This window comes from Agelaius phoeniceus, chromosome 6, assembly GCF_051311805.1.
Source record: "Agelaius phoeniceus isolate bAgePho1 chromosome 6, bAgePho1.hap1, whole genome shotgun sequence".
Lineage (NCBI taxonomy): Eukaryota > Metazoa > Chordata > Aves > Passeriformes > Icteridae > Agelaius > Agelaius phoeniceus.
In genome coordinates this window covers 56,791,813-56,813,893 of record NC_135270.1, presented here as the reverse complement: position 1 = coordinate 56,813,893, position 22,081 = coordinate 56,791,813, and the positions used below count along the sequence as shown (strand labels likewise).

General features: G+C 45.8%; 1 protein-coding gene across 1 annotated transcript in view; it reads left to right on the top strand.

Moving 5' to 3' along the window:
- BRF1 (BRF1 general transcription factor IIIB subunit) overlaps positions 1-4,023 on the top strand; it is a 174,075-nt gene extending 170,052 nt beyond the window's left edge. The window contains exon 18 of the mRNA XM_054634806.2: positions 349-4,023. Coding sequence (XP_054490781.2) covers positions 349-386 — 38 coding nt within the window. The 3' untranslated portion in view covers positions 387-4,023. The remainder of the gene's footprint in view (positions 1-348) is intronic.
- The last annotated feature ends 18,058 nt before the right edge of the window (positions 4,024-22,081 follow it).

Below are 22,081 nucleotides of genomic sequence, written 5' to 3'. Positions count from 1 at the left end.
TGCCAAGTCACTTGTGACAATCAGGCTTGATCACCTTTGCCTCTAAATTAAACCAAGTATTTCACATATACATGTGCCAAGTATTCCTAAAGGAGAGTCTAGTGACAAGTGAGAGGAGATATTTACACATACATGCTTAAAAATAATTTTATTTCATTGAGGGAAGTACATGCAAGAACTTATTTAGGCCTAAGAAAATAGATGATTTTTAAAATGCTTGCCTAAGGCAAAACTTATCCTGTAGTTACATAGCAAGAAAACAACCTTAAAGAAGCAATACTTCTATTGTGTCTTCCATCTACCCAGAATATTTGCATTTTTATATGCCCTTGTCTTTGTGTGTTTCAGATTATGGCTGTGATATGGATGAAGATGATGGCTATTAGCTCCATTTACTTCCAGGGGACATGGACTGTGTCTTGTTCTCAGCAAATCTTCTGTCTTCAAGCTGTATGAATAGTGAAAGAAGCTGTCTATGGTCAGCAAATGTAATCGAACAATCCTTACTTTTGTAAAGTGAATTCAAGGTTGGCATTGGGTCTGGTCAGTTTACATTGACCCATAACCCAGCAATAACCAGTTTGGATTCCTACTTGAATTTATTTTTATTTTGGTGGATCATAGTTGGAGAATTAAATTAATGAGAGTAATGTTTCCAGAGAACAAAAGAGAAGAGACAAAACAGACTGTGCATGAAGCCTGTGTGGCTGAAAGCAGCACATCTCTTATTTATGTGACTGCTTTTAGGCATACTGCTGAAAGGGAGCAGGTTGAAGGACAGGGCCTGTTGATTATTTGAGTACAGGAAAATTAGTCAGTCTCATCATGCTACAACTGACAGAAAGAAATGTTTTCAACCTGGATTGTGAATGTGACCATGTTACTGTATACGAGTTCCCTTACCCAACCCTGTCAAAAGTTAATGACAAGTTATATATTTGCAGAGCAGTACTGGTTTTCTGAAACAGAGTAAATACTTCTTTATATTAGTAAATTCATAGATTTCTTAAAATATCTTACAGTAGAAGGCAATGAAGAATTGTCTTCCATTGTGAGTCCAGTGTGGTTTTTGTGGAAGGAGGCAGAGCACCTGGGTTGGGTAGGAAGTGCAGGGAGCAAGGAGGCAAAGATGCTGTGCTCATGAGCTGTTGCTGGGCATCCTTAGGGAAAGCCAGGTCTTCTTTAGGCTGGTGTTGCTGCAGGAGAGTCACTCAGGCCATCTCTGTGGAGCTGCTCTTGCCTGACTTAGTTAGAGTGAGGGTCTGCTCCCAAGAGCTGCTGGTCTCTAAAACCAGTTGAAAGAAAGAGAAAGCTGAGCTTTTTAATAAATAAGCTAGCATCTGCTTTGACTGAATTTAATTTAATGTAATTTGCTTAGCATTCACTGGGTAAATTAAAGGTCACCATGCAGCAGCCTGACTTTCATGGCTCAAATCCCATCCTTGAACAGTCGTTGCTATGTGAATAAAGCTGGAGCTCCAGCCCTGTGTGCCCTGAAATGTCAGCAGGCAGGTCCTCTGTCACAGCTGGATCAGTTCTGGCAGTGCCCTGAGAGCAGGGGTCAGGAGTGGAGCCCCTGTGGGCACATCCCACCCTGGTGCCTCTGACCTGCCTTCCCCTGGCACTGCTGGGCCCGAGGCTCTCGGCTCCGTGGGAAATGCACGGCACTCTGGATCACACTCTGGATGTTTCCATCTCTCTCCCTTATCTGGTGACAATCATGAAAACTGTAGTGCTGCTGTAGGCTTCTCTTAACACCAGGGAAAGATGGATATTTATCTTACCAGCACAGTTTCTGTTCAGCTGTGTCTCCTGGTCCAGTCTTCCTTCCTACCTTTTTTCAGGAGCACTGGTTACTAAAGCACCATCCATCCTCCTGCTACAGAGATTGGATTGGGACAGGAAGAGAAGCTGCTTCAGGATGCTCTGCCAGACAGGGTGATGATGGTGCTCACATCTGAGATCATCACTAAAGAGGGAATGGCCACACAGCCTTCCATACTTCCATTCTTTTCTCTCCCTCTTGGTGGCTTGGATCATGCAAGTTGAGCAAGAGTGAGTGATTTTTTAAGGAGCAGACTTGATGCTATTTGGCTGGTAAATATGGCTTGGTGGGTTGTATCTGTGAGGGATTTTTGAGCCCTGTATAGGAGTATTTCTGTAATAACTTCTTAGAAGCAGAACTTGGTAACAAAATTGGTGTGGTAAGGCTACTGGAAAGAATAGCTCTTCTGAACCAGATTCCAGTTACTTAGTTTACAGCACTTAAGTGGAAAGAAGAGATTCCTTATAATTCTTAGGAGAAAAGCTGGCATTTTCACTGAAAAGCTATAGATTTTTTTTCTGACATTTTATAAATACTGCACAGAAACTGATACTGAGGAGATAAACCTTTCTACCTCTCTTTTATCTACACCATAAAATAGAAGTATGCTATAAGCAGACAGTTTTCTAAAAAGTGGTTTGTTTTATCAAAGTTTGTGCTCTGCAAGTCTTTGAGACCGTTGAGTTTGATTGTTTGGGTTTGAATTAATCTTCCATAGCACTGCTACAAATATACTCTCAGTATATTCTCAAGACTTGGGTTTTATTCCAAGGTACACAGTATTCTCTATGCAGGAAATAAACATGCATAAATAAACATGTGTATGACTCATGTAGGTCGAGTGCTTTTCTCAAATGCAAGATGTTGGCTCTTAAAGAAACCTCTAAGATGGGCTAATAAGATGGATATTGCTGAGGGTCTTTCCTCCAGTCTCCTGCTTTGTTCTCCCAAAGGGTACCAAACCTGCTGCCAGGGTGGTGGTGGTGTGTGTGAGAGCTGAGAGCCCACCCCAATAACTGCAGCTAGGAAATCTGAATTTCAGTAGTACATTGTGTTGCTGAGAACATTGTTTTGTGCACTGCAAGTAGAGGGTTGCAGTTTTTGAATGCTCTCATATGATTTGATTAGGAAAGGCCATCAGGCAATCTGCTGGAGGAGCAAGGGAAAAAAAAAAAAGACCTACAATTCCATAGCATCTCAATATTGCTGGTGAAGTTAATGGCATGGCTTCTGTACAGGATTCCTAAAGAAAGGATATTGGATAGGCAGACTTCACTCTGAGCTTCTTAAGCTGTAGTGTTTATGTACATTTTTAATTTATTGGTGACTTACCGGGATTTTTGTAACGTTCATTCCTTCTTCATTTAACTAAGCTCAGGAAATGTAAACAGATTTGAACATGCTAGTTTCTGTTTTTATAGCTAGTCATTAAAATGTAAAAGGATTAACACTGCATTAACTCTGTTTACTACTGTTGGTATATCTGGACAATTTTGTTGTGTATAAGTAAGCCCGAATTCACTTGGAGTAATTTGGATCCTGCTTTTCTCAGGATTCTGATTATGATGTAAAGAGCTTATAAGGCTTCAACATTTGGTATTCTTAGATCTTCTTCCTTGAAGCCACACAAGCTGTGTATCATTGGGTTTGTTGCAGAAAGCACATCTCTTGCTGCAAGTCACTTTGCTTGACAGGCAAAATTCTCCAGCTGTTGCATCCAGCTTGTCTGCCATGCAGCCTTTTAACACTCTGGTACTGTGGGAGTAGAAAAAGAAATAAGGAAAATAATGGGCTTCTTCACTGTGCTGAGTGCATTTTCAGTGTCTTAATCATCTGTGACATTTCTTTAAAATCAGTGTGTTCAGTACAGCAGCTTTTAAATGGTGCCAGACAGCCTTGTCTTGAGGGTTCAACATGTTCATCAAAAAAGTTCATCTTTGCCATCCTGATGACTTGTTTGTGTTCTTTGGATTGCATTGAAACCCCAGTTGCAGATGTGTACAGTTAGAGTTTGCCTAATAAAAGTTCTGTTTCTTATTTTTGTGTTGAATCCTTGTATTCAGTTCAGTTAGTGCCAAGAAAATGAAACCTTTTTGATGTATGCGTATGTACCATCCTTCCACAACCACGAGTCATGTTAACCTTTTTTACTGTAATATATTTGCTGTAAATAAAAAATAAAACCTTTACATAGCCCATCTATTACTGTGATGCTCTCTTGATGATTTCTAATTTTTCTGTCTTAGTTCTTAAAAATGTTCAGTTTTGATTGCTGCATGATTGGTTGGTCATGGCCAAAATTTGTCATTTAGAGCTTTCTTTTGTCTCTAAAAGGGAAGACACAGCAATCAGGCAAGTGTTTTTTACAAGATACTGTTCCACTGATAGATGAAGATGCTTTCTGTAAAGTGCATAACATTAACGAGGCTTTTCCACTAAGCTGTGTAATTAACTGACTGTGGGAACAATATATGGTGGGTGTATTTAGTGGAACTGTTCCAGTGCTTGTTTCTCAAAGCTGTATCTTGATAAATAAGGTGTGTGCTGAGTTAAAAATCATGTTATTTTATCAACATCTGGCTGCCACAGTTTGGAGACAAAAATCCACATCTGCCCTTTGTACAGATGGGTGTTTGCTCCTTTTAGTTTTTGCTGGAAAAAGAGGTACTGCTGGATCCTCAGGAGTGTCTCCTGCAAAGTTTTAGCCTATAAAAGGATGATTAACAGTAGATTTGATAAGGCAGTGTGTGTCATTCCAGCATTTCACTATGTTCCCATAGTGTGATCAAGGCACACTTCTGCTCTCTTTGACATTGGGATGTTTTTATCTGAATTTCTCTTCAGCTTTTCCAGCCATTTCCACTGGGAGCTGGGAACTTCTCCAGCAGTGTCCATCACAGCTGCCCTCTCCCTGCTAACATCTGAGCTGTCAATAAGTACTGACCACCTTGGCCCCATCTTTTCTGCTCTTCCCAAGCTGTACAGCTCTTGGCTTTGTCCTCTCATTTTTCTCTTCTGTGCCACACCAGGCTTTCATAACCAAAACCATTCTGTCCCCACAGCTGCATTCATCAAATATGCCTCCTTTAATGGTCTCAGAAGTTAAATAATGCTAATAAAGCTGAAATCTTACAAGGCTTTCTATTACCTTCATTTGTCACCAGTAGGTCATAGCACATTTGTTCTTTTGTTCGTGTTTTGTAATACAGAAGAGGCTGTTGCAGTTTTCTACTCCTGTCTTGTCTATAAAAAGAGTTACAGCACATTATTCAGGGTTTTTTAGCCCACCCTGATACCTGGCAGTGATCTTGGTGAGTGGTGGTTGTTTAACAAAAGGAGTTAAGTACAGGAGAAAGGAGGCTCAGTGAGAATTCAGGACTTAGGGCATAACAAATTTACTTGGTGAGTTGCTTTGTTGTAATTATTTTTTTCTTACAAGACCTGTTGTGCATTCTCATGGAAATTAGGGAGGCACATACAGTTCATAAAAATGCAAAATGAAATTCCCTTCTTGCTGTGGGACTCCAGGAGCACAGGATTTAACAACTTGTAGCCTGAAATGTACATTTTTTATTGTGTGGGAGGGCAGTAAGTCACCCAGTACTGGGCATAGGGATGGCAATCACTGTGTTACCCATTTCTATTGCCAAATTGCAGCAAGAATGCTTTCTCAGTGCTCTCAGTGCTCCTAGTAAAGTTTCTCAATTCTTTAAAAGCAGAAAAATACAGCAAATTAAAGTAATTTGAACAGAGCAATGAAAAGAAACAGCACCAGCACTCTGATTTCCAGGTAATTTTTCTTCAGTGCTCTTCTGTGGGAAAAGTAGAAGGGATTTGTACACAGAGACTAAGAGGGGCAAAAGCTGCATCTTGGCAGCAGCAGAGGTGAGGCAGTGTTGTCCCTTTTCCACAAAAGAGTTACAGACTCTTCTGTTTCATGGTGTATCCTGCATGATATTCATCATTTATAGCCTGAGCAGTCCACTGAAGGGTACTGAAAGAGGTTGGACACCAAGGCAGATGAGGAAGAAGAGATGGTGAGCTATCATTGTTTCTCAAGTGAAAAAAAAAAGAATTAATGATTTAGATTGAGTTTAAGGGTTGTAGTTTGATGTTAAGGAGAAAAGCTGCATTAAAACCAGAAAGATGAGGGAATATTCTTTGTTATGATGTGCACTGGGCTGTGCAATGAGCAGTGAGCAGGAGGCAGGAAGAGCTTTGCTGTTTTTGCTCCATCTCTCCAGGATCTGTGCTGTTACCAGCAGTCTCTAGAGGTGGTAGCAGTAGAGAAGGAGGGGATAAAAGTGCTCTGGGGTAAAACCAGAGTACTGTGGGTAAAACCAGTCCTGCTGTAAATCAGATACTCTCCTTCTTACTCTCTCAAGCCATGCCTAAATAAACAGCAAAGAGAAGTTTTCTGTTGTGCTGCTTTTAATATAAATGGGGATGGCTGAGGTTGTCAGAACCTTCTAGGTGGTCACAGCCTTACTCTGAGGTGGATGTGCTGTAATTGAACAAGAGTTCCTCAGCACAGCATCGTGGGAAAGAGATTAATCCTTGTTTTGGCTGTGATTCCTGCCACGCTCTGGGAGCTCAGCAGAGGAGAGTCCAACACACACCAGCACCATTCAGGTAAGATTCATGGCTTGGCATGGCATAAAATACAGCTAAAGCAAATGTTTTTGAAACTCTGCTCTCTGCTTTCAAACAAACTCTTACACAAGGCCACTGAGAAGCTGTTAGTTACTGCTGCATGGTGCATTAAATCAGGAGGATCTACCATAAGCTCTGAGGTCTCCAACAGCAAATCAGCACAATGTGAATCATTGTGTTTCTTTCTGGGCCATCAGGCACCATGAGGAAGAGTCTGAGTGTATTTTCTGCCTATGGTAAGATGAGTGATCTTTCATCTTGTTCATCTTCCCTGTATAATTTATGTTGGTTCAGAGTTGCTGGCTGCACTGCATGAATAAGATGCCATCTGAAGAACTTTTGGCCAGGGCTCTTGGCACACGTGCAAGTGTGGACTTTGTGATCTCCCCTGGCCTCTTGGTGGGCAAAAGGTCTCTGTCAGCAGGGGTAGTGCCAGCCCTGTAAAGCTGCCCAGCACAGCCCCAGCTATTGTCACTGCCTGTGGAGGTGGCACAGAGTGAAGGGGGCTGCACCAAAGGTGGGATGTGACAGTACCTCAGTTAGAAGATTACAAGATTTGTGTGAGTGGGGAGAACCATTGCACTACTCACTGTGTGGGGAGGTAGTTTGGGGGTCCCAAGGGCTGCATTCAGCCCATTGATCAGTCCCATCTGTTAATCTACCACAGCAGGTATGAAGCTCAGAAGGAGATAAGCAATTAAGGCTATCTCTGACACCTCAAGTGAAGATCAGCAGTAGACAGGATGAAGAATCAGCCATTACAGGACTTAGCAGAGCTTTGGGAGGCAGGCTGTAGCTCTGCCAGTTAATTTCAAGCCTACTTTCACAGTCAGGCTTAGCTGTCATTAAATTCTTGGATATATCTTTGGTTGATAGGGCAATAGGGTAGCTTGCTATCCAAGAAAGTGCTTGGGGGGGGGGGTTGGGGTGGGATGTATGTGGTTTTTTTAAGTTACTCCCTTTATTGCCATATTTTGCAAGGACCATGCTTAGGATTGCAACTTTCCTTCTGAGCAGAGTCCTTGGTGCCCAGCAGGAGTAAGCAATCACTGCTGAGGAGCAGAGATGTTAAAGGAGACAAAAAGCAGGGAAAAGCAGCAGAAACAGAAAATGATGGTGAGACATGAAGTGTGAAAGTATCCATTGGTCCAGGTATCAGAGCCAGGGATGTCCCACATCAGAGGTGAAGAAGCAAGCAGCAAGTGGAGGAGACCTGGTCTGGTAGGCTGTGACCTGAAATTCCTCCTCATTTCAGCTCTGAGATGGGCTCTCTGTTCCCTAATATTGCTAAGGAGGGTGGTGGAACCATCTCAGATGGCTCCCCATGACTTCCCTTACTCCTTGCCATTAATTGCTGACAGGGCCATGAACCCAGTTTGTTCTCCTCCTACTGGTGGTCACAGCCAGATCCTGGGAAGAGCAGTGCTGTCCCTTGGGTTTGGCCCACCTCTGCTCTGAGTCTGGCTGATCACTGTCCTTGATGATCTCACCAGGATTTCTCATCCCTTGTTCAATTTCTGAGTAACTCAGGGAAGTGAATGGGAGGGCTGAGGGAATCCAGAAGCACCAAGGGATTTTGGCAAGGGCACGTAGACCCTGAGCAGAAATACTGACTGCCCTTCTCTGTAATGTACCAGTCACTGGTATTTTTGGAAGAGAAGGATGCTGAGAAATAGTTCCTGGAAGTGCTGCTTTCAGTTGCTGTGTGTTAGGCAAGTATCCTGAGAATAGGAATTGCATTATTTGTACAAGGAATATTCAAGGGGCTGAAGTGTTCTGTCACTTTAATTAGCCATGGGAGTGAACATCATCAGCTTTCTGTGGAAGAACAGCAGATTGTTGCCATTGTCTTTCTAAATACCTGTCCTGTTTTCCCCTTTGTATATTTCATTATAAAATAAAATATTAAAGCTTTAAAAACTCTTCATTAGCTAGCAGATGGTTTTGCAAGTCTCTTTAATGAGATGAAGAAAACTTTAATGGCAGGCATTTAAAGTTGTGTTTAGACAGACTATTGCCACTGGAAAAATCTAGTGAATGTTTTCTGTGTGTTTTTGACAGAACTTGGCACCAGATTATGTACTAGGAAATAGAAAGGGATGATTTACACCAACCAGTCCCCTCCCAAGTGTGGTTCTACATCAGTGTAACATTGCTGAGTCCCACAGTCACGTGCTGATTTACAGAGGTGCAAGGGGGGAGGAAAATATCATTAACTTGATGCAATTCAGGAAAAACAGTACATTTCTTGTATATTCACCTCATTCCCTTGCTGCAGCCAAGGCATTTTTTGGGAAGCTTAGAGGCAGCCCCCTGACAGGCAGTGCAGCAGTGTGCCAACTCCCTCTGGACATCTCTGGCTGTCAGCACCAGCAGCATGTGGGGATGAGATAAATGAGGCTGGAGAGCACTGAGACCCTGTCCATGAAAACCTGTCCTTCTTATCCCACTCTGGCTAAATTTCCTGAGGCATAAGATGCTTGTGCTGAAAGCAGGTAGGAACATGGCTGACAAAAAGCCCTTTCAAGGCCTTGATGGTTCTTCCAGTTCTGTATTTCCCTCTTGAGCAACCAGGGCCATGTTCTTAGGATGTGCAAGCTGCCTCACAGGAATATGTTCACATCCACAACACCCAGTCCATGACAAGAGGGGTTTCTATCCCTTTAAACATGTGAGATCTTGTTTGTGGTGTTGTGAGCAGCTGCTGTCTCTCAGACCTGCTTCTTCCCAGGGTTGGTTTGGGCTGTGCAGGGTCTCAGCCTCATGGGAGCAGGGAGAGGGGAGCGTGTGCTGATTCATTTGTGCAGCCAGAGGATCCACTGTCCATGCACATACTGAGAGATGAATCATGCTTCACAAAAGCAATTAAAAATGCCTCCTAAATGAGTAATTGCCTGGCTACCTCCTTAGGCTGTCCAACCCTTTGTTCCTCCCCTGCACTGCTGACCGTGTCACACCTGGCCAAGCTTCAGTGTCAGCTTTTTGCACTGCTGGGGACCTTTGTCCTTCAGGTTTTTCTAGATCTGGCTGATCTGATCTCAAAAGCTTTATTTTCAGATTTGGAAGAGCCTCACAGCTAAGCACAGGTCCTCAAGGAAATCCTTCCACTTTCTCCCCAGATAGAGTGTGTAGGATCAACTATACACCAGCAAGAAATAACATCTCTAATGTGTGTAGGAGCTCTAGTGATAGACTTGTAAGAAATGTCCTGACCAATGCATAGAAGGGAAAAAGGACAGTTTGCTGGGATATTAACACTCAGCAGAGGAGAATTTATCTACTTATGAGACCTGAGGAAAATAATAGTGGGTCTGAAAAGCCCTGTGATCTTCAAAGACTTGTCATGAAGTTTCCTTCCTCAAAAAGCAATGTTTCCCTGCCAGCTGCTCAGGAGGAGCTTGGGAAGTGGAGATCAGGGTGAGCTGCCCTTCAGGATCCCAGTAGTGAAGGGATGTATCAAGGGAAGCACCAGCTCTTCATCTTCTCCCCTGCTTTGTGATATTAATACCAAATAGGAAGCATCCTCTGTCATTTTGTCACCATCCCTGCAGTCATCCCCATTAGCTCCTGAGCAGCTCTTTGGTAACACAGACCAAAACTTGTCATGTTCTGCTGCTTTCTCTGTCCAACAGAGGGTGTTTCTGTGGAGCCCTGTCCTGAAAGAAGGGTCACTTGCCAAGAGAAACACAACCCCTCCCTTTGCCAGGGACAGGCAAGAAGCATCTCTGCCCCCTGCAGCAGAGGCCCTACATGATGAGGGCTTCTCTCAGCCCTGGCATACAGCCTTCAAGTGGCCACGGGGCTGATGAGCAGCAAATTGCCCCCCACAGCTCTGTGATTCCTGCAGAATTCCAGTCAACCCACTCCTGACAGCTCTGCCAGGCTTGGCACTGCAGAGGTTGCAGTTTCCAACTCTCAGATTGCAGTGCTGGCTTGTGTGGTGGCCAAGGGGACAAAGGGGCAGGAAGGAGCGCTGCATTCAGGTGAGTGAAGAAACACCTTTGCAGTTGGGAAGGCTTCCATGGCAGGGTGTTCTGGGAAGAAGCAGACCTGTGTCTCCATGGTCACACAGAAACATACAGGGACTCATGTTCTTGCTCTGTTTTGACTGTGCACCATTGATGTGGCCTTTTTATCTCACTGGCTTCCAAATTCTCCATTCTGTGCTCTCAGGTGTGGCAGTGCCAGCCACACCCACAGATATACATGTGGCAGTCTACTCTCTAGGAACATTTTCCTTCATTTAAAGCCATCCATCTTAGCTTGGTGACTCCCTGGACTGCCTGTTGCTCTCCACTGAATGTAAAGGAACTGCTGGTGAGTTGTTGGGACAGAGTGTCAATCTTGTAGGCACCAGGAATGAGGTGAGGAAATCCCATTCCCACCTGCCTCACCTTTCCTTTATGGTCCTAATAGTTCTGAGGAAAGGAAAGGCTGGAGTGCCTCCCTCCTGCTATTAACCAGCCACAAAACAAAACAAAAGAGCTTTTAATGTATAGCCAGGCTGACTAGTCATTGTAAAATGTTGCACCATAAATATCTCAGATTAATAATTTGTTTATTTTCCCCACCACAATAGGCAGGGGGAGCATTCACAAGGCTGCTAAGCAATGCTTATTGCAGCTAAATTTGGCATTTAGAACATGCTCATGAGACAGGCATCACAAAAACTTTGTGAGGAATGAAGACAATGTGAAATGTCTGAAGCACATGCAGAATAAATTGCAGCTGGCCCGTTTGCCCTGCACATTTATTGATGCTGCTGCTGGCTCCTTCCTCTGCCAGTTCCCACACTGAAGCTTTATTACTCAAGTTGTGTCACATCCTGGTGCCTGTGCTTGTTTAATGTGGGCTCCATCAGTGAAATCTGAAGTTCATGTGTGCCAAGTTAAGCCACATCCTGAATGCTGTGGGTCAGCATTCAGCCTGTCCCTTGGCTCACTGCTGTGGTGCCTGGGTCCATGTGCTGCAGCTTGGACTCATCAGGAGCCGTCCAGGGAGATCCCCAGGATGCTCTGATCCCTCCAGAAGTGACTGCTCCATCTGCCTCTGGAACTCTTTTTTTAAATGATGCTTCACCTGAAAGATCTCATTGTTTTCAGGCACACCAGAGTGATGGGGAAGGGAAAGGAGAGTCAGTGCCCTTCCCTGGGCCAGGGGGTCACTGAAGGGCAGGGCAGGTACCTGAGGCTCCAGGAAACACTTGATCCCACAGAGAACAAGCTGTCCTCATTTCAGTGGAGTAAAACAACAGGATATCTCCTGGCAGCTGGAAGGGACTGAGTTTCTGAGTAAAAGACAAAGTTTTCAGGTCCCCTGGAAGGCTTCAAAGCTGTGCTATGGGCACATGTGGAGAGTTCTCCTTTCCACAGTGAGGTGTGTCATGGGGTCAGCTGGCAGGGGTGGCTTAAGGCACAGGGCAACCCCCAGGAATGAGGGAGATGGTTCCCATGGCAAGCTAGGGATGCTAGATGGCAATATTTTTTAAATTTAATTGCTCCCTGGATTTTACAAACAGATTTGTGATGATGCTGCTTGAGTAAACAAGTGCTGTTATTGGCACTTTGCTTCATCTGGCTTGTGTGAGCCAAGCATGGTTGAAGGCACCTGTGTAACCCTACAGCTGATCTCTCCCTGGAGCTGGGCAAGCCTGTGAGCAGGGCTCCAGGGCAGGAATCCCAGTGCAACACCTTCCCAGGGTGATGGGGAATTCCTGTGGGTTGTGGCACAGCTCTGACTGCAGGTTTGTGAGAGGCCATCAGCAAAGTCAAGGAAAACAGAGAAGTTCATTTCCTCCCCAAGCAGCTCTCTGTGAGAGCTGTGCCTGTGATGGTGAGGATGAGTTCCCTGCCACGTTAGTGGCTGTGGAGAGCAGAGGAAGGTGTGAGCTGCCCTGGATGGAAAGTGGCAGGCAGGTGCAGGAGCCCTGGCTGGATGGGCAGCATCCAAGTTAACCAAAGGTGTGAAAGTCTGTGGGGACACTCATCCCAGGCCTTTGTGTCACATGGAAGCTCTCATCATCTTGTGCTTTCTTTTGACATGGCTGTTGGGATTTGAGACTTTTCCCTGTTTAGGACTGCTCAGTTATATGGGGAAAACAGGACTCAGTTCTCTCAGGAAGGACAATTGGTCCCATTCAAGTTCTACAGTATGTTAATATTTCTTTTATAATTCATGTGTGCATTTGTTTATGAAGCAAACACATTAGAGCCTTGTCAAGGCCATCATCTGGGTCTCCCTTGACACACAACCCCAAACTCTGCCCCTGCAGCCAATGACCCTCATTCCAATATCCCCTCTCCTCCTTCCTCTCCTCCCACATGGAGAACATTTTCTCCTTTGCTTCCCTCTGGGTATTTCAATTGCAGCGTGCCTGGATTGACCCTGGGGCTCCTCACTGGTGCTGCAGAGCTGGGGCCTGGATGTGGGAGAGGAGTCCCAGTTTTCCAGCTCCTGTCCCAGGAGAGCTGGGCTGAGGAGGCTCCAGAGAGAGATGCAGAAGTCCCAGGATGTTTCCTGCTGCTGGAGTGTTCTCTTTTGTGCAGAAAGACAGCTGCTGTGTTTGCTGCCCCCAGCTAAAGCTGTTTGGAATAGATACAGGCTGAATTTCTAAACGGGCAGTTTTTATCCACTTTTTAACACTAAACTCAGGCCCAAGGCGAAGCTGCTGCAGGAATTCCCATGGGATTTAGTGCAGAGTCAGAATGGGAGAGTCCTAAAGCTCCCTGCAGTGTTTTCTAGAGCAGCACTGGAAGGAGATGGCATGTCAGCCTTAAACTGAGATTTCCTGTAATTTGTCGGTTTTCACAATTATACAATTATTAAAATGACAATTTTCTCCATGTTTTTCCTCTGCATTTGCTGGATGCCATGAATCAGAAAGTGGCTGGAACAGTTATCTTGCTCCAATGTAATTTGATTCTCTTTCCCCAACCCCCTTAGTATTTGATGAGAAACCTTTGTATTTTCATGCTTTAATACAATCTGGCACATAATTACAAATGACTCATAGATAATCTTGGTCATGGAGCTCTCTGAAATTAGATGATAATTTAGACTGGAATTTCTGTAGAAAGAACGAAGGAAAAGACAATTATAATTATTCTAATCAAGATATCTTTTTCTTTGCCTGGGGTATTGCTCTGTGAATGGCCAGAAGCCTGAAAGTATTTAGACCATTTCTGCTGCTTGCTCTTTCCCAGGCAAACACTGCTGAGCACCATGGAGCTGCCTCGCTGTGAAATTCTCAAAAATGCTCCTGACAGAGAGGAGAAGATGAGATGTGTAGGGACAGGACCACAGAGCTGAGAGCTGCTGGGGTTTCAGTGGGGCAGCCACTAAAAGGTTCTGGCTGAGGAGTTTTGTGCAAACCCTGGGGCATCCTGCTGGGAGGGACTGGATCCTGAGGGGCAGCAAGAGGGCATTTGGTGACATCCACCACTGATTCTCACAGCAGCTGGCAGAAAGGAGGGCTGGGTGTTCCTGGTTGCATCCCTGGATCTTCTGCATCTTCCCTTCCTCAGCTTGGTGTTGGTTCAGGAGCTCCCAGTCACCTGCTGGGCTGTGGGCACAGTTCAACAAGGCCAAGTGCAAGGTCAGGAAAATCCCAGGGACAAATTCAGTCTGGGCAGAGAATGGACAGAGAGCAGCCCTGAGGAGAGGGATTTGGGGTCTTGGCTGACAAGAAGCTCACTGTGACCCAGCAATGTGTGCTCCCAGCCCAGAAGGGCAAACATGAACTGGGCTGGCTCAAGAGCAGTGTGGGCAGCAGGGTGAGGGGGGGTTCTGCCCCTCTGCTCTGCCCACCTGCAGCACTGGGCCCAGCTCTGGAGTGCCCTGTCCTGGGCTGACTCTATGATGCTTTTATCCCCCATCATCTTGTCCTGTTGATGCTGAATAATAAGTTTTGCACCTTTAAGACTTGTTCCAGAGAGTGAAGGGGGCAGAGAAGAAGCTGCAGTTTGTTTTCAGACACTGCACTCACTCCTCCACATTCCTGCTCCTGGACTGTGTTGTGTGGATGGACAGACAGCGGGACAGACTCTCCTTTGTTTTAGTTAGTTTAGCTAGCTGAGGCAAAGAAGTTCCCTGGACTGTGGGTTTTTTCCCTTTTCTTTGGGCCTGTTCAAACCTGCTCTGGCCTGAACACTCAGAGGAACACCCACAGCTCCACCTGAGGCCCACTAGGCCAGGCCTGGGCCACGGCATTTCCATTCATCAAGAGACTGAGTGAGCTCAGCTGCAACCTGGGGAGGGACTTTCTCAGTTTGTCATCTCTTTTGGAGCAGCAAGGGGTTTTATTGTTTAATATTGTTTAGGTTTTATTGTTTAATAAACAGGTTTTTTTCCACTTTTCTCCAAGGAGGTATTTTTCTCCCGGACCATTGTGGGGAGGGGCCGATTGAATCTGCTTTCCTAGAGGAGCCCTTTTGGGGGTTCTCTCCTAAATTTGCCCTGATCCAGGACAGTGCCCCAACACAGAAGGACATGGAGCTGTTGGAGCCAGTCTAGAGGAGGGCACAAAGATGCTCAGAGGGCTGAGGCACCTCTGCTGATGGAGACAGGCTGGGAGAGCTGGGGCTGTCCAGCCTGCAGAAGAGAAGGCACTGAGCTGAGCTTACAGCACCCTAAAGGGGCTACAAGAGAACTGGACAGGGACCTTCCACAAGGGCATCTTGATAGGACAAGAGGGAATGGATTTAAAATGAAAGAGGACAGATTTAGAGCAGATATTGGGAAGAAACTCCTTGCTGTGAGGGTGGTGAGGCCCTGGCACAGGGTGCCCACAGAAGCTGTGGGTGCCCCATCCCTGCAAGTGTTCTCAGCCAGGCTGGATGGGGCTTGGAGCAACCTGGACAAGTGGAAGGTGTCCTGTCCATGGCAGGGGGTTTGGAACTAAATGATCTTTATTGTCCCAGTCCAAACCATGCTGTGGCTCTGTGACAGGACCACATTGCAAAACAGAAATTGTGTCCTTATCCTCACTCCAGTGCCTGGGACCCTTTTGCAAAAGGGATGTCTGGCCCATGGGATGCTGAGCAAGGGAGAGTCACCATGAAGTGCAGCCCCAAAGGGGAAGGAGTTGGTTGTGTGAGACTGACCCTGGACTAGCAGATCTCATGTCCTGGTCACTCCTGAGATGTGGCTGTTAATGAGAGCAGACTGGTAGGAAAATAGAGCATTTATCCTAGGAGAGACTCAGAAGAGTGTGTCTTGTCTTACCCAGCAAAGGCAAAGAGGGGATCTGAGTTCAGTCTAAAAATACTTCAAAGGGGTAGGCACCAGGGAAAATAGAAAGCAAAAAAACCCCAAGGTTGCATAAGAATAAATAAGAATAAATTAACCATGAAGTAATCTAGGCTGAAAACAGGAAGGTTTTTTGGTATTCTGGGGAGTTTCTCCTGGTTTTATGTTCTGTTTATTCAGGAGAGGGAGATAAAGGCTGCTCTCTCTGAATCCCAGAGGATGAGTCTGGAATGTAATGACCAACATGTTCATGCCAACATCTCTGACTGTCCTGCTGCTGATTGCTTCTGGCAGCAACATAAAATGAAAGTGCTTATGAACAATCCTGGGCCCTGCCCTGCACCCCTGATAGGCATCACCATCCCTCCATCCCACCTCCAGGGCTGCCTGGGGCTGGCTCCTGGAAGTGTCTTCAATAGGGTCAAGCACTGGTGATGCAAAACTTCTCCTGCCTAGAAGCCAAGATATGTTGGGCCAACAGAAAAGCCAATTAAAGTGGATGCAGCAATGTCACAGGAAGAGGGACGTGATTGCACTGATTTTCATGATCACTCTTGGCATTAATTAGATCAAATACTGGTTTTGCTCTGTGGTGGACACAGGTTTCTCAGCCAGCTGTCCTCCTGTGGAGCAGCATCCAGTCCCCACAGGGCCCATCCAGCAGGGCAGTGGGACCCCAGGTGGCTCCAGCCCCTGGGAGATGGAGGTCTCTGGCCTGCAGATCTCCTGCAGCACCCAATCCATGGGCTCTACATGGAGCTTTGCCTTGACTATACATGGAGTTTTGCCTTGATTGTGGCCCCAGTGGAGGGGCAGGGCTGGTGGGGTGACCTGTGAAAGCAATGAGCACGACTCCCACCCCTCACTCTGTGGGTGCCAAGTGCTGCTTGCACACATGAAACTGCGTGTTAACAGCTGAAATCTCACCTCCTTTTTTTCCCCCTGCACCTTTATAGCTCTTGGCTTTTTCCCTGCCAGCTCTTTTCCCACCTACCACTTGCTAGCACACATCATATTGCAGCCTCACACCAATCACTTGGTGAAGGAGCCACTGATGGGGCCTGGGCAAAAGCCTCCCTAAAAAGAACTTGACCTATTTTGCATTTATTTCTTTTTCAAGCAAAAACTTTTCCTTGCTTCCTCAGTTCTGATGGCCTTTCCAGGTGTGTGCCAGGTGCCATGGCAGCAGAGCTGGCAAACAAAGGCAAGGTGAGATGCTGTGGATGGGCAGGGATAAAACTCAGGAATGCTGATGTGCTGTGGAAGCCACTCTGAGGCCAGGAAGGTGATAACACTCAGTTAATTCTGTTTGCCAAGCCACCATCTGATTTTGCAGCTGTGTCCCCAGCTTTGGTTCAAACCCTGCCAGCAGTGATATCCCAGCCAGAACTCTCCCTCCCTGTGCTGCCACAGGCTCTGCAAGGGATGAGGGCAAAGGGACTTTGCTGGAATGAATGAAACAGGAGTTTCCCAACTTGCAATAAGATCCTCACACTAAATGAGGTTATCTCCCTTTTGTAGGAGCTCAGGTTCTTGGGGATAAGCCCTGCCACCTGCAGTCTTGATGCACTGGGGTAGCATCTTCCTGCTGTGCCAGCTCAGTTTGTGCCTGCAAAACAGTTAAGCCTGAATGTTTACTCCTGCTGTAGGATTATGCAGGCAGCACTGTTATTCTGATGGAGCTCATCCCTTTGCCCCCAGGAAAGCAGCCAGAGGAGGCTCAGATGGCTGGGGGAAGCATTTTATCCTTATTTTGCCATGATGCTGTTCTGCCAGCAAGTGGGACAGGACTGGCCTGGGGCTGGGCCAGCACAGAGGCTGTAGGAAACAAAACAGTGCTAGATTTCATGTTTTCTCCTGAATTTATGAACTGCACACTCAGGAAAGGCTGTGAAGATGGAGGGGCTATCAGCTCTGCCGTGAAGATGAGGTGTGGATGAGCTGGGATCCCCTCAGGACACTGCTCTGCTGCAGCACCATTCCTGTGAGGGAAGGCTGAGAGAGTTGGGATTGTTCAGCCTGGAGGAGAGAAGGGTTTGGAGAGACCTTACAGCACTTTCCAGTGCCTAAATAAGGGGAGCTGCAGAGGGACTTTTTACAAGGGCATGGAGTGACAGAACAAGGGGAAATGGCTTCAATCTGAGAGAGGATAAGTTTAGATTGGATAGCAGGAAGAAATTCTTTACTGTGAGGGTGGTGAGCCTGTGGAACAGGTTGCCCAGGAGAGCTGTGGATGCTGCATCTCTGGCAGTGCTCAAGGCCAGGCTGGATGTGACCCTGAGCAACCTGGTCTGGTGGAAGATGTCCCTGCACACAGCAGGGGGGTTGGCACTAGAAGAATCCTTAAGTTCCCTTCCAACACAAACCAATCTGTGATTCTCTGGTTCTATGATGCACTGGTTTTTACATGCCTGCAAACCCTCATTAACTCAGCAACAGCACAAACAAACTGGAAAGCAGCTTGCAGGAGGAGGGCCTGCTCTGCCAGGGGTTTCTCAGGGCTGTCCTGCTTCCTGAAGCCTGTCAGAGCCAGGTTTAAGATCCTGTAGAAGTAGCAGGAGACTAAAGTCTCTGATAGAAGCAAAAATAGCAAGATCAGAGAAAAATGCAATTGGATTTGGAGCAGCTGCTGGGAAACAGATTCTTTGCAATAAACTGAAATGCTCTTAGCACTTGATGTTTGTGCACTACAGAGAAAACATCCCTGCTACAGAAGGTTTATTTTAACTACAGAGGACACAACCTGTCAAACGAATGCACAGCTCCTGATTTGATCTAGTTCATTTTCATGTGTGTGTTTTTTCTGCTCCTTGGCAGCTCTTGTGGGGCTTGTTGAGGCTGATTTACTTGTGCTTTTGGAAGGTGGGCTTTATGGGAAGCCACAGCTTCTGATCCCCATGTGGAGATGCATTATCAGACAGGACGGAAGAATAAGCAGGGCGATGATGGATGCTCAGATTTGCCAGCTGAGCTAAAACACTGAAGGGGAAAGAAAAAGAAAAGCTGTTCTAAACATTTCCTTTGATCTCAGTCCAGATATCTGATTTCACTTCAGAGAAACTGTGTAATTTTTAATATTTACTACACACACACACACCTGAAATGTAAGTTTCATTTAATGCACACTTGCTCTAGTATTTATAGTAAGGGATCATGTGTAAACTTTTAAAACACTGCTTCACAAAGAAAACTTAATTTAAAAAAATCGATTATACTGTAGTCAAACTCCCCTTTGTCAGCCAACCCTTCCAGCTCCCTTTTGCTTTAGCCAGCCTGACATGCATCTGTGAACTCTTTGGGTCTGTCTGAATCTGCATTTTCAATTGCATAAGCTCTGAACAAAGCATTTCCTTCCTGCACTGAGAAAGCTGCTCTGCATCCTCTGCCCCCAACACCACCAGATGCCCCTGCTCCTCTCCTGCCTTTTGTTCTTGTCTGGGAAGTTTTTGCTGCTCCTTTGGTGCAGCAGCAATATCAGAGTGTAAAATAAGAAATCACTGTTCTGTGTCGAAGCACTTGTGGTTTTGGGGTGCAGCTGGGGCCTTAAAGTGCTCTCTGCTCCTGGCTGAGCTCACATCTCTGCAGGGATAACTTCTGCCTGTCCTCCTGATTCAGAAATCTCCTGATTTCTGAAGGAGAAAATTAATAGGCAGGGAGCCAACAGTTTTATAGAGGTGGGACTTTGTGACAGAAAGGGACTTTGGCAGTGCTGTGAAAGGAGAATTATTTCTATACAATTTAACATGAATCAATGTCTTTATGTCTTTTGAAGATGAAAAAAAAAACCCACCACAACAAAACACCACCACCTGAGGACCCAAAAAAAAGAAAATGTGTTTGCTTTTAGCATGGTAGTGGTACTGCTGTTCAGCAGTGGATACTGGAGACTGATTTTGCTGCCCAGGCTGGAAGTGACCCACATCTTCTCTGGTGGAGGGATCTGAGCAGAAGCAGGGCTAGGGGGGTTCTGTAGACATGGCTGAGCTGGGTGTAAAGCCCTCTTGGCCCCAGACTGGCTGCCCTGTGCTTTCAGAGTTTGGTTTGAGATGCTTTCTAGAGGTCTGGGAAAGGGGGGTGGACAGATGATCATCTCTTTCCTCTTTGTCTGAAGGCAACACCACCTCTTCTTCAGGAAACCTCCTCCATGTGTAACTCTTCCCTCTGTGGGAAATGTAGGGGGATGTGCATGTGCTCAGCCCACCACACACAGATTTGGGAGTGAACTTCAGCAGCCTGGCTGCAGGGAATACATTTTGCCACTCTGTGGACCCAGCTCCATATTGTGCAGAAGACAAATCCACCTGGTGTGCATCTTGCTCAGCCCTTCTGTTACCCTCAAATTCCTGTGATTAATCAGCTCTTCTTATGAAAATCCTGCCCAGAACATGGAATGAGGAAGTGATTGCTCATAGATATGTATCTAAATTCCTGAACTGATACCAGGCCAATAACAAAAGTGATTTTGACTAATGCTCCTACCGCAGGCAGAAGCTCCAGCGCTTGGAGGAGCAGAACAGCTCAGCCAGCAGGTACCTGACTGCAAAATTAAGGATTGATTCTCAGATCTATATTTATTTTAAGGTGTCACCTTCATTTTGCTTTCCCTGTACCTGCCAGCTCGGGGAAAACTGGGTGCAGAGGAGGTGACTCTCTCCTCTCACTCAGGGAACAATACCATAACAGCCTCTTGCAGCATCATCCATGGACCTTGGAAAGAACCATGGAGGCACCTGGTCCTCAGGCCCCAGGAGCAGATGCTGAGGGATGAATTTCAGAGGGAAGAGATGATGGCTGGGCAGATGCAGTATGTTCACAGGCAGAGAAAGATTTTCTTCTAAATTTGATTTATGATAAGTGGAGAAAGGGCGGGACTTCCCAAAGCAGCTAAGGGAATTAGGTGCCTGATTCCCATTGATTTCCCTCTGACAGAGATTAATGCACTGTTTTCCACTTTGCCATGTACCCAGATGTGTTGGCAGGGCAGGATAATATATCAATCAGTGAGTCATCTGTCTGTTGCTAACTCCCATGAACGGCAGGAGGATATTTTACATTAGGCTCTGGATAGGGCTTTTGTCTGCTAATCATATTTTGGGTCCTCTTGTGTTGGTTGTTTTTCTTTTTGGTGACTGCAAGGTGTGTTTGCAGGGGTTCCTGGGGCACTGCACCAACAGTGGGTAAGGCTGATCTGTGGAGTGGCTTTTTTCATGGGGTGAGGCAGCAGCAGGTTTCAGAGAAAGGAACATCTCGGGTTCGTTTCATTTCCCCAAATTCACAAGAATTGCAGGAAGAATAATTGGACTAAACGGTATTTTCCAACCACCTTAGGCACTTTGCTGAGGCTGCATTTGCATGACAGAGCTTTTCATTTTCCACCTTCTGATACTCAGCTGGAGAGGGACATTATTGTCACTAGAATATTCCCAATTCAGTGAAATTTGAGTGGGCTAATTAAATAATGTAAAAACCTTGCCAAAGCCCAACACTTTTGTGTGAAAGGAAACGGCATGGCGTCCCCTCTCTTTATTTAAATGGGAGGAGAGGAAATATGGGAGTCTAATGAACTCTATAAGTTCCTGTGGCTTTTTCTGAGCAAAGCAACCTTTAGCACTATTTGCATTATTAATATCCCAGATGGGCAAACTGGCTGATACTTGACACCAAATAAAAATCACATGGAAAAACTTTATTATTTGTGAGATTTCTCCTCAATTTCAGGGAGTGAACGCTGCTCTTTGAAAACATGCTGGAGATGGTGAGCACTTTCTGTCTGTATTTCATATTCTGTTTGCTTAAGGACTGGAACTTTTGGCCTTGGCAGTAAATACCCAGCTCCCATTCATGACAGTTGACTTTGGATGAGGCACACATTGCTCCAGGTCTTTCTGTAGAGGGATGTGAACTTCCATCTTGGCAGAAGGAAGCAACCAAACCTATGTTCTCACCAGGCTGAGCAGTGTTTTGATTTTTAGGGAAATCCAAAGTACTTTCATGCTCTTCAGTGTCTCTGCTAGCTCTGCAAACCCTTTCTGCTCACCAGGTGCCTTTGTGGGACCAATGGTTTCTCCAGGGGGGAGCTCATCTGGCCAGGTCTATATGGGGCAGAAACAGGGACATGTCAGGGTCAGATCACAATGCCCTGCTCTGCTCTGACAATGATTGAGCACTGAATCTCTGACCTGATCCAGGTTAAAGATATCCTTTTTGGATACATGTTCTTTTAATCCTAAATTAAAACCAGATCAAACCTGGAGTAATTTCAGTGCCCCGTTTGCAGCTGGAGCTGTGGGGTCCGATGGGAAGGAGGAACTTTGGAAACTGGATTTCAAAACTGGGGGCTTAATCTTCACTCAATCC